Below are 18,302 nucleotides of genomic sequence, written 5' to 3'. Positions count from 1 at the left end.
CTTTCAATATACTGCATGTTGCTCTGCTAAGCAAACTGTCTTATTTGTATTGGAATAGGAAGGAAAACTTAAATATTATTTAGAAATTGGCTTACTGAGCGAACTCAAAAACTATTTGTTAGAGGTAATTTTTTCTCAATGGACTGTTTTAAGTGGCGTTCTATAAGATAGTTTTAAGCAGGTCTCGGTTTATGATGTCAAGAAGTTGTTTTTGATGTTAAAGGGTATAATACTGGTTTGAAGTATCAAAAACTGCTAGTCAACTAGAGCTTGCTGAAGAAGCATGTGAAATATAAACTGGAAAAAGTTATCATACATAATGATGAAATTTCATTAGACATATCAATAAATAGCATGCCTCAAAGTTTCATTAAAAAAATTTTATGTAAAATGGCTGGCTCTAATCATCCGAGATCTAAATTAAATGCATAAAGCAACCATTTTGTGATTAAATTATTTTTTTTACAACATGATGCTCAGCCCACCCCTTTGTCTATATTTTAAATGTTAATAATAGTGATTTTAAGTTTTCTTTTGTACAACTTTACCACAAGCAAGAATTAAGTTCATGAAATTTATGTGATCATAGGTCCCGAAAGAGGTTTTTCCTAATCCATTTTCTGGGCCAGGAATTATGGAAAAATTAAGAAATGATCCACGTACAAGAGATTACTTGAATGATCCTAGTTATATCAAATTGCTTCTTGACTTGCAACAGAACCCTTCAAGTATGCTGTAAGTTAAAACTGATTCTTTTTCTCCCCCTGTAATAGATTATTTTTTATGTTGGGTTAAAGTATTTTACTGATATTTTCTCTTTTTCAGTGAAAAGCTTAAAGATCCTCGTGTGATGACAACATTAAATGTCCTCCTAGGATTTGATTTAGGAGCCGATGGAGAAGATGATGATGATGTTGAAATGGATGTGCCTAAACCAAGTCCTTCAAAACCCAAAGAAGAACCAATGGAAGTAGAATTGTCACCTGAAAAAAAGCAGGTGTGCCTCATCTTTTTGTTTTAGATAATTTTCTAGTACAGCCAGTCTTCTCTAGGAAGAGGTTGCTTTATTTAGATTTAATTTTAAGTCATGGGGAATATTTCATTGTGCTGCAATTTGAGTTTTGTACAGTCATTTAAATGTAATTTCAATCTTCGTAAGGTGAAAAGGCTTAGTGTATTTAATTTCAACTTAATTTGTAATAAGGTAAATTGTTACTTTGGTTTTTTTCTCTATATATTGGTTTTGGTTGATAGAAAATTAATGCTGAAAAGTTACGATAATACACAAATTACCTCTTTTCTTCAGTGTTCCTGCTGTTTATTACTAGCTTTGAAAAAAAATGCTATACCAATGTTTCTATCTCATACATCTGGTGAGGACAAATTTCAATAGGGTCTTCTTTCTCCCATTGATACCCGCCTTTCAAAATCAATTAGCTATTTATTTCTGCAAAACTAAAGACCATGTATTTTCTCATCCGAATCCCTGCCGAAGTTACTGTTGAGTTTTTGAAGGAATTGATCAAGAGCTTTTGCAGAATTGTAATTTTTTACTATGCCTTAGTCTATTATGTTTTTATGTTTGATGTGTATTTTCTCATTTAAATAGTAATGGAATGTTTTAGATTATGGATAAATAAGTTTGTACCGTTTGTCAGTTTTCTTAAGTTAGACCAATAGTTTAAGTATTTTATCAATATTTAAACTATCTTGGAGTTTTATGATAAATTTAGTTCATGGCTCACGAAAAATTTCTAATTTCAGGGTCATTTCAGAGTATTTTGGACATTCTGTCGAGTCTGTCCTATGACTGTTTTTACTGTCCGTAACTGTTAAATTTACTGTTTGATTAGCATATTATTTTATTCTCAGTTTGACCTACCAACGCACAAACTCGAACTAAAATGATGTGCAAATCAAGCAATAAATTAGTTATGGCAAAAAAAAAAATGTCGTGTCTGGACTCTACACTTATCCAAAATACTGTGAAATGTTTTTGCTTTTTAACTAGGGATTTAAGAATAGTTTGTCTTTTTGTAATTACAACACATTATGTTTTCATAGTCACGATAAATTTCACTCTCTGTTACATAGCAGATCTATTATCAACAGTGTTTAATTCATTTTGTTTCTGAGAGCAAATAATAAAACAGAAAAGTAGGGGTTAAAACAATGACAATCTTTTGTGAAAATCCAAAGGGAGGCTACTGTAAATTTCAATTTGAGTGATTAATACGAGTCATAAATGAAGCAAAGAATTCACACAAAAATATGACTTTGTTCAAGGTTCACAAAAATTCGATTTAATAGTGGACTGTAATGAATGAATTCAGAAGAATTCGCACAAAGAAACTCAAAACACAACTCAAGAATAGTTTCACACTCAGACAAGAAAAAAGAACCACAACTCGCACACAGAACACAACACATCAATTCGAAAATCAATCAAAGTCGAAGTATTTTGGACTGTTGCCACAACCTTATAAAGTAAATTATGTAAATTAAATTAGGGACAAAAACCATGGAGGAAAAAGTTTTAGCCCCATATAAAGAATAAATTTCACGGACTTCACGGTAATTATATAGAGAAAAATGATAATCAGCCGTGAAGCCGAACAGCGCATTTTCTTTTCCTCTTCCTTTTTTGTTTTGTTCTTGCTGTACCAAACATATCCCCAGCCTTGAAACCCCAGGGGGCAGGGGTTCAAAACTCACGAAAGGCAAGCACCTGAAATGAGAACACATAAATACAACAAAGAAACTAAAATAGAAACAATTGAAAATGCAGTCTCTAATAAAAGTCACAAAGTCAATTCAGAGGTAAAGCACAAAGTTTAGAAATTGGTCTCTTTAGTACACCATTTGCAGTCAGTAGCTCTACAACACGCACTCTACTATCTTTTCCTGGGAAAACATGTTGAATCCTACCTAGACAACAGCGTAGAGGAGGAAGGTTCTCGTTTTTGACTAACACTAAGTCACCTGGTTGAAAGTCACGTTGTAATTTACACCACTTAGGCCTCTGTTGTAACCTACACAAGTATTCATTACTCCAACGTCTCCAAAAATGTTGAAGTATCTTTTGCATGTTTGTCCAACGATCAATGTGGCTAATTTTCTCTGTAGTCATGTTCGGTTCTGGAATGGCACTCATAGATGTCCCAATCAAGAAGTGTCCGGGAGTCGGAGCTTCTAACTCATTCGGATCTGGTGAAGCTGGTGTCAGTGGGCGTGAATTTAAACATGCCTCGATTTGCGTAATAAGCGTTAAGAATTCTTCAAACGTTGGTACAACGTTTCCAAGGCATCTCTTTAGATGATACTTGACAGATTTAATTCCTGCTTCCCACAGGCCTCCAAAGTGAGGCGCAGCGGGAGGGTTGAAGATCCATTTGATGCTTTCAGATGACAGATAGCCATGAAGATGATCATTTCGTAACATGTCGAACGCCTTTCTCAACTCTTTACTGGCACCCTTGAAATTTGTGCCACAATCACTGTGTATTTCTACGGGCTTGCCTCGACGTGCTATGAATCTCTTCAAAGTTGCTATGAAGGATTTTGTCGTAAGGTCTCCTACTATTTCTAAATGTACTGCTCTCGTAGAGAAGCAAACAAACAGACACACATAACACTTTGTAATTTTCACTCCTCTGCCAGTTCAATTTTTGATATTGAACGGTCCGGCGAAATCTACTCCTACACGATTAAATGCTCTGCTTGCAGTAACTCTTGAAACTGGAAGATCAGCCATCATCTGATTCGCAGTTTGAGCTCGAATTCTGCAACAAATAACACATTGATGAGTACACCTTCTAATAGCATCTCTAGCACTAAGAATCCAAAACTTTTGCCGTATAACCGAAAACAGTAATTGTGGGCCAGCGTGAAGATAAACTTGATGATAGTAGTTGATGATCAAATTTGTGATATGACTCTCAGGTAGAATCATGGGATATTTTCTGTCTTCTGATAAGTTGGAATTTTTAAGTCTTCCACCTACACGCATAATTCCAGTTGAATCTAAAAATGGTGTTAAACTTAAAAGCTTACTACTTGATTTCAGAGGTTTCGCAGATTTTAAACAGTTCAACTCCTCGGAAAATGCTGATTGTTGAACAATTTTAATAATCGCTGATGTACTCTTCAAGACTTCCTCTGCTGATAAATGGCTCTGAAGACAATTCTCAGGTAGAGTGGAACAGTTATTTTTGAATCTTATACACCATGCTACTACTCTGCATAGCTTTAACCACGATGAATATTTTGTAATTAATTCTGGCTCTTGAAATTTTGACACACAAGAATTGTAGCCTTTCTTCTCCTCCTTGAGCACAGTTTCACTTACGTTTGAGTCAATGACTACCTTTGGTTCAGTAATTTCAGTAGGTTGTTTGAGCCATTGAGGTCCGTGCAACCACAATGAACTCCTCAAAAACTCTGATGGTAGCTTTCCTCTAGTTTCACAGTCGGCTGGATTCTCTGCTCCAGCTACGAATTTCCACGAAACACTAGGATTGGCATCTTGAATTTTGGCTACACGATTTGCTACAAATGGTTGCCAGTGACGTGGTTCAGAGTTAATCCATGACAATGCGACACGCGAATCTGTCCAAGCATAGATATGATCAAAGGGAATTTCAATATGGGTACAAACAACTTGTAAAAGGTTTGATAACAGTAAAGCATCACAAAGCTCAAGCCGCGGAAGAGACTGGGACTTCAACGGTGCTACTCTAGTTTTTGCAGCTAAAATATTTACTTGCACTTCTTGATCACTTGAAGATTTTACATATATCACTGCACAATAGGCTTTCTCTGAAGCGTCATAAAACCCATGAATTTCTATAAGAGATAGACTGGAACACAAAACAAAACGCGGAATTTGAAAAGTTGATAGCTGTGGTAGTTCTAAATAAAATCTTTTCCACTTTTTTTCACATTTTTTACCAATAGGTTCATCCCAACCAATATCGTAATTCCATAACTCTTGAATTAAGATTTTGGCGGCGTACACAATCACAGGTGCTAGCCATCCCATAGGATCAAAAATTTTGGCAATCTCAGAAAGAATATTTCTCTTAGTGCATGGGTTCTCGATATCAATGGAGTCAGTGAAATGAAACGTATCTGTAGATGGTTGCCACTGAATTCCTAAAACCTTAACTCTTGTGTCACAATTGATCTCTACAGAAGTATTATTTTCTCTAAACCTTTCGGGAATGCCCTCTAAAACATTTGGCACGTTTGAAAGCCATTTTCTCAGCGTAAAACCTCCCTTCAACATCATCTCAAACATTTGTTTGGCCACGAGTTTGGCTGTTTCTTCACTTTGGGCTCCTGAAAGAAGGTCATCAACGTAAAAATCACGAATAGCAACGTCAGTCGCTAAGGGAAAGTTGTCCTTTTCATCTAAAGCTAACTGTTTCATTACTCTTGTAGATAAAAATGGGGCGCTCGCAGTTCCATATGTAACCGTTACTAATCTGTAAGATTTTAAAGGTTCATTTGAATTTTCTAGCCACAAAACTCTTTGCCAGTTCCTATCTTCTGGATGCACTCTAATTTGCCGAAACATTTTTTCTACATCTGCGCAAAAGACTACTTTATACGTTCTAAAGCGAAGGAGAATAGGGAAGAGTTCTTGTTGAATTCTTGGCCCTGTCATCAAAGGATCATTCAACGAAAGGCCTGAGGTTGATTTCGCAGAAGCATCAAAAACAACTCTTAATTTGGTAGTAGAACTCGATTCTTTTACTACACCATGATGGGGTAAATAATAGGATGAATCACTAAACACCTCGTTATTAGGGACCATTTCCATGTGTCCTAAGCTATAGTATTCACTCATAAAGTTCTTGTACTGCTCGTGCACCTCAGGCTTAGATGATAATGATTTCTCCAACGATTTAAATCTGCAAACTGCTGCTTGTCTAGACTCACCAAGCAACTCTGGAGATGAATGGAAGGGTAATTTTACCGTATAAATACCGTTTTTATCTCTCGAAAATGTAGATAAAAATGATTCTCACAGTCTTGTTCTAGTTTAGTTAAACTAGAAATTTCAGGCACAGAGTCTAATTTCCAAAAATTAGTTAGCATCTCTTGTGTTTCTAACTGAATATTATTCACTCAAATAGTATGATTCCCCGTCGCAGGAAAGCTAACACTACCTGAAATAATCCACCTTAAATCAGAGCGAGATGCATGTGGCATATTTTCGCCTCCCTTGATGGTTTCTCCTCTGAACATTGGCATGGAAATGTCTACTCCTAATAGAATATCTATTGGTCCACTTTTGAAAAAATGTTGGATCTGCTAAAGTGAGATCGCTAAATTGTTCAACAAACTCCTTACTCAAAGTTATATGTGGTAATTCTCCAATAATTTTGTTTATCACAAATATGGGAGTGGTGAATGATAACTTATTAGTGAAAATCGTGGGACAAATTTGATTTCTGAAATTCCATTAGTTTTAGCATCTGATGATCCAAGGCACGATATGAGAAATTTAGCTCTTTTTCTAGATAAGCCTAACCTCTGTAAACAATCCTCAGTTATGAAGCTGGCTTGGCTACCAGGGTCGAGTAACGCTCGACAAAGTTGCAACTCTCCAGAAGAATCTACTACCCTGATGATTGCAGTACACAATAATACCTGCCCATGATAGTTAAAATCAGAAAACACAAGAATTTATAGGCGCAGAAATATTTTCATGCATCGATGAATCTCCGATTTTGTTTTGATCAGTGTATGATACAGCTGTTGATTGTGGAACAAATACCTTAGCACTGGCTGATAATGTATTTGAATTACTCACACCTTGATAATTAACTTCAGAGTTGTTCTCAGACTGATTTTAATGAAGCAAGGTGTGATGATTTTTAGCACATTTTTTACATTTATAAACACTCTTACACTGCGATACTCTGTGATTTGAAAGTAAGCAATTGAAGCACACATTATTTTTCTTCACAAAAGTAACACGGTCTTGAACACTTAAATTCAAAAATTTATTACACTTAATTAAAGAATGCTTAGCCTTGCAATAAACACAAAGTGAATGGATCTCTGATGTGAATGTTGACACCTTTTGATGAACATTTAGCTTTTTATTGCCCTGTTGTTTACTAGTTTGCAGTGTCCTTGAATGAGATTTTAAAAATTCTAATAATTCATCCAGTTTTGGAATACTATCTCCTTCCATTGAATGTTCCCCACCAACCTCTTGTATCTGGGTCTAATTTAAATTGCACGATAAACATTAATAGAGTGTCAGAAAAGCTCTCTATTTTGAACTGTAAAGTCTCGAAAGACCGAATACATTCTCTTACACTATCCACCAAACTTAAAATTTGTGAAGAATTTTCAGATTGCAATGAAGGTAAACACAACAACTTCCTTACTAAAGCACTCATAAGTTCTCTTTTATGCGAAAATCTTTGTGAAAGTAACTCCCACGCTATAGTAAAAATTTGCATCAGAAATCGGAAGTGATTGCACAATTTTTAACGCTTCACCTTTTAAAGAACACTTTAAATACTGTAATTTCTGCCCGCCAGATAATTTCTCATTATTCGAAATCGCAGCGTTAAAAAGGTCACTAAATGACAACCATTCTTCAAGATTACCACCAAAACTCGGCAGAGTTAATTTTGGTAGTTTTATATCAGCTGCCTCGGAACATTTACTTTCATTTTTTACAACAACAGAACTGTTCTTAGAAATGGCTCTAGAGACTACAAGAAGTAATTCGTCAATTATATCGCATTGACCTTGTAGCTCAGTTATATAAGAATCAAGTTCCGATTCTTCAGACAAATCAAAAATATTATTGAACACAGAAGTAATATCTTCACTAGATTTTTGAATTTTTATTTTGAAGAATTCCAATTCTGTGGAATCTGCACAATCAATACTACTGTTAATTTTCTCCCTTAATTTTGTTAAACTGACTTTAAACAGCAGTTTTTCTTTTTTTCAAGGCTTTAAGATCCATTCTCACTCACAAATAAATGGAACAAACTCACCCTCGTTGATGCATAAAATCTCCGGCTCCGTTGGTCCAAAAATAAATATGATGAGTACGAGTCATAAATGAAGCAAAGAATTCACACAAAAATATGACTTTGTTCAAGGTTCACAAAAATTCGATTTAATAGTGGACTGTAATGAATGAATTCAGAAGAATTCGCACAAAGAAACTCAAAACACAACTCAAGAATAGTTTCACACTCAGACAAGAAAAAAGAACCACAACTCGCACACAGAACACAACACATCAATTCGAAAATCAATCAAAGTCGAAGTATTTTGGACTGTTGCCACAACCTTATAAAGTAAATTATGTAAATTAAATTAGGGACAAAAACCATGGAGGAAAAAGTTTTAGCCCCATATAAAGAATAAATTTCACGGACTTCACGGTAATTATATAGAGAAAAAATTATAACCAGCCGTGAAGCCGAACAGCGCATTTTCTTTTCCTCTTCCTTTTTTGTTTTGTTCTCGCTGTACCAAACAATGACAATCTTTTGTGAAAATCCAAAGGGAGGCTACTGTAAATTTCAATTTGAGGCAGTGAGAAGCAAAGGGATGTAAGTCTCTCCTATGTCTTGTGTAATGGAGGACTATCCGATATTGCGTTGTGTCTTGGTTAGGCTGGTGTTTCCAGTCATAACAGGTTTAGATTAACACTGAACGCTAATTAAAGCAGAAAGTTAGTTTATTACATTTCGAAAGACTAATACAGCTATGTGGGAGAGAGGGAGTGCAGCGGGCTTACCGTGGGACGACACCATTTCTCCTGGCGAAGCTCAGAGCACCTACGTCACCTTCTCGTCTCGACATCCCAACTGCTTCTCTTCAAAAAGGGTGTAAGGGATTCTCTCTCTAATCAGGGGTTTTTGCAGGTGCCATCTTGCGGGAATCACCTGAAAGGTACGTTTTCTCCGCCACACTTGGTGCAAGAAGTGATACTAGTATAGTCCAGTAAATGAGTGCTCAAAACAGGGGTGTAGCATGCATGGAATATGCGATAATTTTTGACTTCAGAATATTGTTAGGGATAGTTAGTAAGTAAACATACAAAAAGTCCCCGCCCTAGGGGGTGAGAAAAGGTGAGAGGGAGGGTGGAAGAAAATTTTCAGTTTTTCGAGAAAATGTCAGAAACAGTGGAAAAAATGCGTTTAAAATAAAAATTCAAGTTAAATAAACTTACTATGAAACTGTTTCTATACATATTTATCAAATTTCCAATAATTTTCCCGGTATATGTAAAAAAAAATCGATTTTCGGAAAAATTTTCTTTTTGTCAAACATTTGCTTCTAGTTCCTTCCTGGATCAGTATTCATGAAAATTGTTGACAAAGTTGTAGAGCTTTAAATTTCCTTCAATTTGATATGCTACTTTGTTATATTTTATTCAACCAATCAAAAGTCACAGAATTTCAGATACGCACTTCATAGCGAAACATGGAACACTTGCCATTCACAAATTTCAAACTGACTCGAAAGGATCGTACGCTTCCTCTTTTTCCTCAATGAATTCGACAAACCTGATGGACAATAAAGAAGTACTTGTGGATTTTTGCAACTCAAATGATGTTTAGGGGGGGGGGGGTCATGAAATTGTGACTATGTGACAAAGGGGAAGAAAGTAAGAAGTGTGACATCAAGGATTTTTTAATACGAATATGTTTATAAAAATTAGTTTCTGAAAAGTACTTTGTGATGAATAGAAAGGGGGTCAAAAATGTTGGGAAAAAAGTACATATTTATGGACAGCCCCTTAGCAAGAAATCGGACAAAGATATGCAGAACTACATATATGCAGTATGAATTAGCTCCATACCCATGGCATTATCAAACAAAATCGAACTAAGGAAGTGCAGAAAATTGTTTTCATACAAATAAGTCACATTTTCAGTGGTTTTTTAGGTATAGGGGGCATTCTTGAAAACCAATACTTTTGGAGAGAAAAAAATCTCGTTCTTTTTGTCTCGAAGTGTCAGTGCCAAGCAGGCGCTCAAGAGATCTTGTGCAGCAATCATGTGTCCCTCTCTGTTTTCTGTGTCTTGAAAATCCACAGGCTGAACTCTTGAACTGCAGATTCAAACCTGATACTAATGAAATACAAAGCCTATGCCCAATCATTGCGGCACCCAGCTGACAAGCAATCAAAAACTATGAAGTTCTAGCATGTACTCAATTTTGTTATTCTTATTGAAATGAATATGTGACGCTGTAGCATGATAATGAAAATTTTAATAATAGAAATAAGGGAAATATGTAGCTGACCAGCAGCACCTTTTTGTAGTTATAGTTTTTATTACATTATTACCAATCATATTTTGAAAGTGTTTGTATGGAATATGGACTGGACAGTGATTAGAAAATGAAAATATCATCTTTAAGGTGACATCTTAGTTTTATTCTGAGGAGGAAGGGTCACCAGCAGTGGAAAAGTTGTTCTAAGAAATTGGTAATGTTTTGATGTCGTCCTCTTCGTCCTGGATAAATATTGTGATTCCGTTGTTGTAACTGCCTCTGCAATGCAAAACTTGCAAAATAGTAGTCTAACAATGATTTTCTACTAGTGACCTTCCGGTCACTTGTAGAAAAGCAATCGGTCAAAATCATCTTCAAAATTCCGTCAGGAGCAACATCCGTTTCCGAGAGTTTCGGCACGAGTTGGTCATTCCTCTTTTTCCAATCCCCCAATTCGGTACTTCACCATCAAGTTCCTAACTGGTACTTGGTGGATGGTACAGCGAGATCAGTCTTGATGTTTGCAGCTACTTTGATAAGTGATGTGTAACGGTGTTCGTTGAGGGACTTTTCTGTGGCTAGAGCACCATACCGTGAGAGATACATATGACCCCAGCAGCCTCAATGGATTCAGGGGAAGATATGATATATATCTTAGATACGTGTTGTATGATTTTAGATTTCTGGTACATTTTGACAGCAGAATGTTGTAATTAGAGATTTGGCTATCAAGAGAACAACGAGGAGGTCTTCCTCTCAAATGATAGCTACCCAAAGAATTTTGCCACCTGATGATAGCCGTCTTCACAATATCAACGTCAACATCACCTAAAGCTCAGAGCGTATTTGTCTCGCCTTTCAACAGCTTCATCATTAGCGGAGTTGTCAGCTGACCGTTATTATTAAAGATGGACAGAAACCTTCTTGTTTGACCATTGTTTCAATTTTCTAATTGACATTTATGTCCATATGGTTTATACATTAGTCTCTTTTTGCCTAAACGGTTTTGTAGACTAGGTATCCTCAGTAACAACTAATTCAAATTAAATTGAGTCAATGTTATCAATTTCCTTAATCAGTATGTAAAGTGCTGACTTTCCACAGGTCCTCAGTCAACTAATTCATACTGCATATATGTAATTTTGCAAATCTTCATCCAATTCTTTGGTAAAGGGCTGCCCATAAAGTCACTTTTTTTCAACATTGTTGACCTCGTCCCCATTTGTCATAAAGTACTTTTCATAAGCTAATTTTTATAAACGTATTCGTATTGAATGCTCTTGCTTTCTTTCCCCTGTGTCACAATTACACGACCCCCCCCCCCCATGGACGCCCATATGCAAAATTATAAGGCGGAGGGGGCTCAGATATTTTCTCCATGGCTTGGCCGGATATTTTCCCAACGGAAAACGATTTCAGGACAGATTAATTTTTAATAACCTATTCTTTAATGGCTGGAGAAGAAATATTTTGACATATTTGCAAAGAAAACAGTATTAAAAGCAAGGAAGTTCTAATTTGTTGGGGGGGGGGGGGGTTAAAGGTCAAAATTTACGGTCGCCACTCGCTCCGTGGTGACCTAGTTTGAGAATGTGGCTACCTAAAAAGACGTCCTCAGTCGCCATCCCCCCCCCCCTCCCTGTTGTTCCTAAGAAAAGAAATCGTGGGATGAACAGGAATTTTGCACAAACACAACAAGGTGGAAGAAAATAAATCGCTTTGGAAACATATGCCTAAGGATAAAACACATTTAGGAAGCTAGTTTCTTTGGCCAGAACGGCAACACTTTTCAGTTACCTGTGAAAAATAGCCGCCATATTTGGTCAATCACAAGATGGAAGTATGCTAAGCACTTAAGAGCTTAAGTTTGCAAAAACAAAGCAGAATTTGCGGTAGATAAGCCGCCCTATCGTATACGCCGCATGCGCACTAATCAAGTAACTAAAAAAAAAGTTTATCAGATAAGCCGCCCCATCGTATACGCCGCGGGAGAGCAAATCAAAACATGGTGCCCCTGACGTTCAATTAGTCTGAAATTCTCCTCTATGTATATAGATACGATCATTTTTGTATTATTTATATTACTTTCTACAAACAGCAATATATAAATTTAAATAATAAATAAATAAAAATCTTACCTTGTGATTTTCCACAAAATAACTTCATCAAAATTTAAAATCTTATTCAATTAACTCTGTTATAAACTTTTAATTTTTTTTTTTATTAAAACATAAAAGAGTAAAAATCAAGCCATACATATACAATTAAAATAAGACAAAATAATAACATTAAAATCACACGTCATCAAAACCTTCGAAATCTGATTCGTCGATATCAGAATCGAAAAGGGAAAGCAAATTGTCATCCAATTGAAAGTCACTTTCGTCACAGTCTTAACCTTCTGAATCACTCAGTTCTCTTGCATCTGAGATGATTTCAGACTTCACAAAAGCTGAAATTATGGTGGAGGGCCGGACAGCTTGCTAGGCGTCATGCACCCACTGGGCTACCTCTTCACATGACGCTTTTCTCATACTCCCAGCTGCGGTGTAGGAGTGAATTCCGTTGCGCATCCACTCCTCCCACTTTTTACGCAATTCACATTTGAACACCCGATTGACAGTAATATCAAGTGGTTGCAGAACTTTGGTGAGCCCACCTGGGATCACCGACAATTTGGAGCTCATTTTCTTTACTTCTGACTTCACTGCTGGAACTAAATGCGAGCGCATTGAATCCAACACAATGAGGCCTTGGGGACAAAAAAAAGCGCCCTTCCTCTTCCGGTAGACTGCCGTCAACCAAAGGAGCATCATTTCTTCACACATCCAACCCTTTTCGTTGGCGGCAATCTCTACCCCCTTAGGGAAGTTTCCTTTAGGGATAGTCTTTCGTTTGAAGATAATTAACGGAGATAACTTTTCGTCGTCAGCAGCGCAACTTAGAACACAAGTGAACGAGGATTTCTCGTTCCCTGTTGTCAACACGGACACAGTTCTTTCTCCTGTACCATGTACAGTTCTGCTTGGAGGGCAGTCAAATGTGACGGGCACTTCGTCCATATTAATGATCTGCCCGCCACACAACTTCATCTCTTCGATTTTCTTTTTTGTGAACGTCAAAAAAGCTTCCTTCTTTTCTATCCAATCCGAAGGAAGCTTTTGCCCAACAGTGGTTTTAGCCCGCACAAAAAGTATGTTCCTTTTCATAAACCGGAAGCACCAATAGAGGCCCCCGACGAAATTCGTAATCCCCATGCCAGCAGCAATGAGCTTTGCCTGCGTCCTAATTCTGACGGTGGACACAGGCAATCCTTTCTCACGTTGCTCCAGGGTCCATTTGGCAAGATTTTCCTCCAAAACAGGCCAAGCTACAACGCCCGTCCGACGAGACCTTTTCGTCTTCAGCATTTTTTCGAGCTCGCCCTGCTCAGATTTCCAGCGCCGGATGCATCTTTCGTCTATTTGAAATTCTCTGGCGGCAGCTCTATTTCCAATTTCTAGCGCTCTCTTCACAGCCGAGAGCTTGAAAGCAGCTGTGTAGCTTTTCCTTCGAATAAAAGCCATCATAAATAATCCAAGAGAAAAAATAACCAAGGTAGTACTAGTAGATAAAGCAACAACGAGCAACGATAGAATAATAATGCAGTTGACCTCGTGCGTGAAAAAAGAAAAGGTTGAAAAACGCTACAGTTGTGAGCAAATAACTTGTGGTACTAGATAACATCTTTGTTTGGTTGGATGAAAAAACAAACTTAGTAATAATAACGGTAATAATAATAGTAAAATTTTAACTTCATTCCAAATTAAAAAAAAATTAAATCAACATGTCATAATTTGTTACAGTGAAAAATTGCTTAACTTTTTTTTTATTTCATCATGATTAAAATATTTTAAAACATCATTCAAAATAATGTTTGCAAAAGCTGCAACTTCAATCAACAGTATTAAAATATTAATAATAAATTAGCGATTCCTCCACTTTAGTGCTTTGCGAAATGTATTATATCATCACGCATCTGGCAGCATTGGAAAGAATAACAACGGCGAAATCCTATGGAAGCGCACCCTACCGCGGTTAGGGGAGTTAATTCAGAGCAAATCTGTTTGAAAGTGCGATTTGAGAGCTCTTCGACTGGCGTTTTGAATGCTTTTTTTCCCCTGCTCGATTGTGCAGGCATGAAAATCTTTAAAAAAAGTAGGGTAGGGAAAAATTTTCTTCAGATACGCCGCCCTGGAAGATACGCCGCAAATGTTAAATTTTAACTTCAAAACACGTATAAGCCGCGGCTTATCTACCCGAATTACGGTAGTCTCTTTTGCCTAAACGGTTTTGTAGACTAGGTATCCTCAGTAACAACTAGTTCAAATTAAATTGAGTCAATGTTGTTATCAATTTCCTTAAACAGTATGTAAAGTGCTGACTTTCTACAGGTCCTCAGTCCACTAATTCATACTGCATATATGTAATTTTGCAAATCTTCATCCAATTCTTTGGTAAAGGGCTGCCCATAAAGTCGCTTTTTTTCAACATTGTTGACCTCGTCCCCATTTGTCATAAAGTACTTTTCATAAGCTAATTTTTATAAACGTATTCGTATTGAATGCTCTTGCTTTCTTTCCCCTGTGTCACAATTACACGACCCCCCCCCCCCCCCCCCATGGACGCCCATATGCAAAATTATAAGGCGGAGGGGCTCAGATATTTTCCTCATGGTTTGGCCGGATATTTTCCCAACGGAAACGATTTCAGGACAGATTAATTTTTAATAACCTATTCTTTAATGGGTGGAGAAGAAATATTTTGACATATTTGCAAAGAAAACAGTATTAAAAGTAAGGAAGTTCTAATTTGTTGGGGGGGGGGGTAAAGGTCAAAATTTACGGTCGCCACTCGCTCCGTGGTGACCTAGTTTGAGAAAGTGGCTACCTAAAAAAACGTCCTCAGTCGCCATCCCCCCCCCCCCCCCTGTTGTTCCTAAGAAAAGAAATCTTGGGATGAACAGGAATTTTGCACAAACACAACAAGGTGGAAGAAAATAAATCGCTTTGGAAACATATGCCTAAGGATAAAACACATTTAGGAAGCTAGTTTTTTTGACCAGAACGGCAACACTTTTCAGTTACCTGTGAAAAATAGCCGCCATATTTGGTCAATCACAAGATGGAAGTATGCTAAGCACTTAAGAGTTTAAGTTTGCAAAAACAAAGCAGAATTTGATGTTTATTCAAATGCAAACTAATAAAATAATGCAAAATGTGCTGTAAAGCATTTTATTTATTTATTTTTTATTATTTGAAAGTTTTCTTGAGAAATGAAAAATTTTGTATTTAAAATTTCGTCTTATCCTAATTCCATTGGATGCTAATGTGCTAAATGCTATAGCAGTTGAATTAAATTGATGTTAAAAGAGGATTTTACGCTTTATGATTATTTTTATGCTAAAAATTCAAAACCTAAATCTTAATTTTAATCGCAGTCGCCATATTTGGTCACAAGATGGAAGTCGATGACATGTGTGTTGAAACAGTTTCATAGGAAGGCGGAGGGGCTCAGATATTTTCTTCATGGTTTGGCCGGATATTTTCCCAACGGAAACGATTTCAGGACAGATTAATTTTTAATAACCTATCAGTGTTCGCGCTCAACTATCCGTAACCTGGGTCCCAGGGACCCATTAATGAAATAGATTTGGGTCCTTTGGTGGAAAAAATGAGTCCCTTAAATTTTAAACAGAAAATCTTAGTGCGTAAATGAATAATATAAAAATATTTATACTCTGGGGGGGGGGGGGGGGGAGGCATGAAATAAAATAAATTGGTTATTTTTGCCCTAATTCTTTTGTGATTTTATCATTGTAAAATTATTTTCAAATAATACACTTGCAAGACTCAGTTATGTGAGAAACTATTTGGTCAGTTACAATGAGATTAACTCAAAATTTACTTTAATAAAAATGGGTTTTACCATAAAATATAAAACAAGTGCCTCTGATTGATCAAGCAAAAAGCACTCCCTTAACTTTTGTTTTCCTGGAAATTTTTCTTAGTGAAAAAAGCAAAACAGACCCCCCCCCCCTTCCCAATTATCATTGGCAATTACATAATAATAATAATAATAAATCGCAAGCGAATGAACCCAACGCAAAAATCGCGATCGCAAAAACGAAACATTTTCTCATATGAGTGTGAAAATTGCTCATTTGCAATCTTAAATCAGTATATTTGACTTTATTTTGACTTGTTCAAAGTATCTGTTTTGATTTTTGTTCTATTTTTAAAATCGCGCCATTTTGAAAATGGCGCGATCGATTAATACCCGACTTTTGCAAGTCCAAATAAAAATAACCCATCAGAAAGAGATGAATTATTAGAAAAAGAACAAGGTTAAAGTGCTTTTGTATAAAATTCAAGTATTCATAAGCAATTTAACAAGAAAAATGTAAAGTTCCGAACTCTTTGTGTTTAGCGCGATCTGGAAAATATTCGCCATTTTTTTCTCCCCTCTTTTTATTGGGGATGCAAAATGATGATTTTCAAAAGTAATTCTGGTTACATGAATACCAAATTGCAATATTTTTACTGTACAATTGTCTTGTATTAATCCTGAAGATTGCATTAAAAACCTCTCTCATTTTTAGTCTTCATTTCTGTTTTTAGGAATTTCCTCAAGACAAAAGTTGAGGGAAAACTTATTCTTAGAATACAGTACAGTGGGCTATTTGTGAACTTGCTCCCTGAGCTCTGCCCAGGAGGTCACTGTAAGCTCCAGTCTTATCACTAAAATTCCATTGACTGATCCACAATTGGGGTGTGTTTGAATAGCTGATAAACAGATAGGGTCATTTTAGTCCCTTTCTGTTGATTCTCCTGGTCATTTTGAAGCTTAAAAGCATTTACTAAATAGATCTTTAGCATTTTCTCCCATTTTTTTTCTGGTTCTTATCTTTTGGGTTTCCTGGGTCCCTGGGACCCGATTTTTCGCGGAAGTTGCTTCCCTTTCCCGCGAATTTGCGTAAAAAACCCGCTATAGCGCGTAAACGCGAACCCTGCCTATTCTTTAATGGCTGGAGAAGAAATATAGGGAATGCATATTTTTCACCATTTCCGATATTCTTTCGAAATGCCCAAAATTTACCTCCCACCTTTAGCTAACCCCCTAAGGGCGGGGACTTTTAGGATATTTACTTACTAACTACCCTTAACCAGGGGTCGATCCAGGTTTTTTTTGGGTCCCCATTTTGTGAAAAAGCAAAATATTTTTGTGAATTTTCTTTATTTTTCTAAAAAAGACCTTCTCATGATTTTTTTTCTTGGAAAAGATTATATTAAAGCATTTTTAGCTGTCGTATCGTTATAGAAAAGCCCTAGACAGGTTTCAGGGGTGATTGCAAGTTCTTGAAGAATACCTGAAAGCTGTCAAGAGAAAATGCGCTGGGGGAGGGGGGAAGTAAGACCCTTAACATTTTATTCGTAATTTGACACATACATTACATTTATTGCTTTTTACAAATATACATATGCAAGGCACACTTTCTTAAGGTGAAAGTCTCACAACAGATTTCCTGTTTGCCCCTCTCAAATACTTTAAGAGCAATGAAAATTGCACATGCTGCTGAACGTAATGATAACTCCTAATAAATACAATATGAACAGACTCAAAGAAATCACATATTTCTTAACAGAAAAGTGAAATACTCATTAAAAATTCCATGTATGTGTTTGAAAAACTTAAAAGTAATTAAAACCCAAACTAATACTGCACCAGCATTCAGCGTTTAATTTTTTGACTTTTGACGTTCTTAAAGAGTAGGTACTTCGTTTAAAACTTTGCAATTTAATAATGTTAATAAATATATAAGAAATTTTATTTGTTTGCCTCTTAACAAGGTACAGTAAACATCAAAAACGCGAAAAATTCGTTTACCATGGCCGATGTAAGGAAATCAAGATCTTCAAAACAAATAAAAATATAAAAACAGCATGTAAAATAATTTTATTTTAAGTAAAGTTATTTTAGAATTGGATTTTGAA

General features: G+C 36.3%; 1 protein-coding gene across 2 annotated transcripts in view; it reads left to right on the top strand.

Annotated features, from left to right (window-relative positions):
• Positions 1–18,302, top strand: part of LOC129222170 (stress-induced-phosphoprotein 1-like) — a 79,950-nt gene that overhangs the window by 18,113 nt on the left and 43,535 nt on the right. The window contains exons 4-5 of one of the 2 annotated variants that reach the window (XM_054856631.1): positions 602–735; positions 826–997. In XM_054856631.1, coding sequence (XP_054712606.1) covers positions 602–735; positions 826–997 — 306 coding nt within the window. Of the gene's footprint in view, positions 1–589; positions 736–825; positions 998–18,302 lie in introns of both variants that reach the window. The other variant, XM_054856630.1, reaches the window with a different exon arrangement.

This window comes from Uloborus diversus, chromosome 5 (genome assembly GCF_026930045.1).
Source record: "Uloborus diversus isolate 005 chromosome 5, Udiv.v.3.1, whole genome shotgun sequence".
NCBI lineage: Eukaryota > Metazoa > Arthropoda > Arachnida > Araneae > Uloboridae > Uloborus > Uloborus diversus.
The sequence above is the reverse complement of the archived record's forward strand: the minus strand, read 5'-3'. Positions and strand labels throughout refer to the sequence as shown.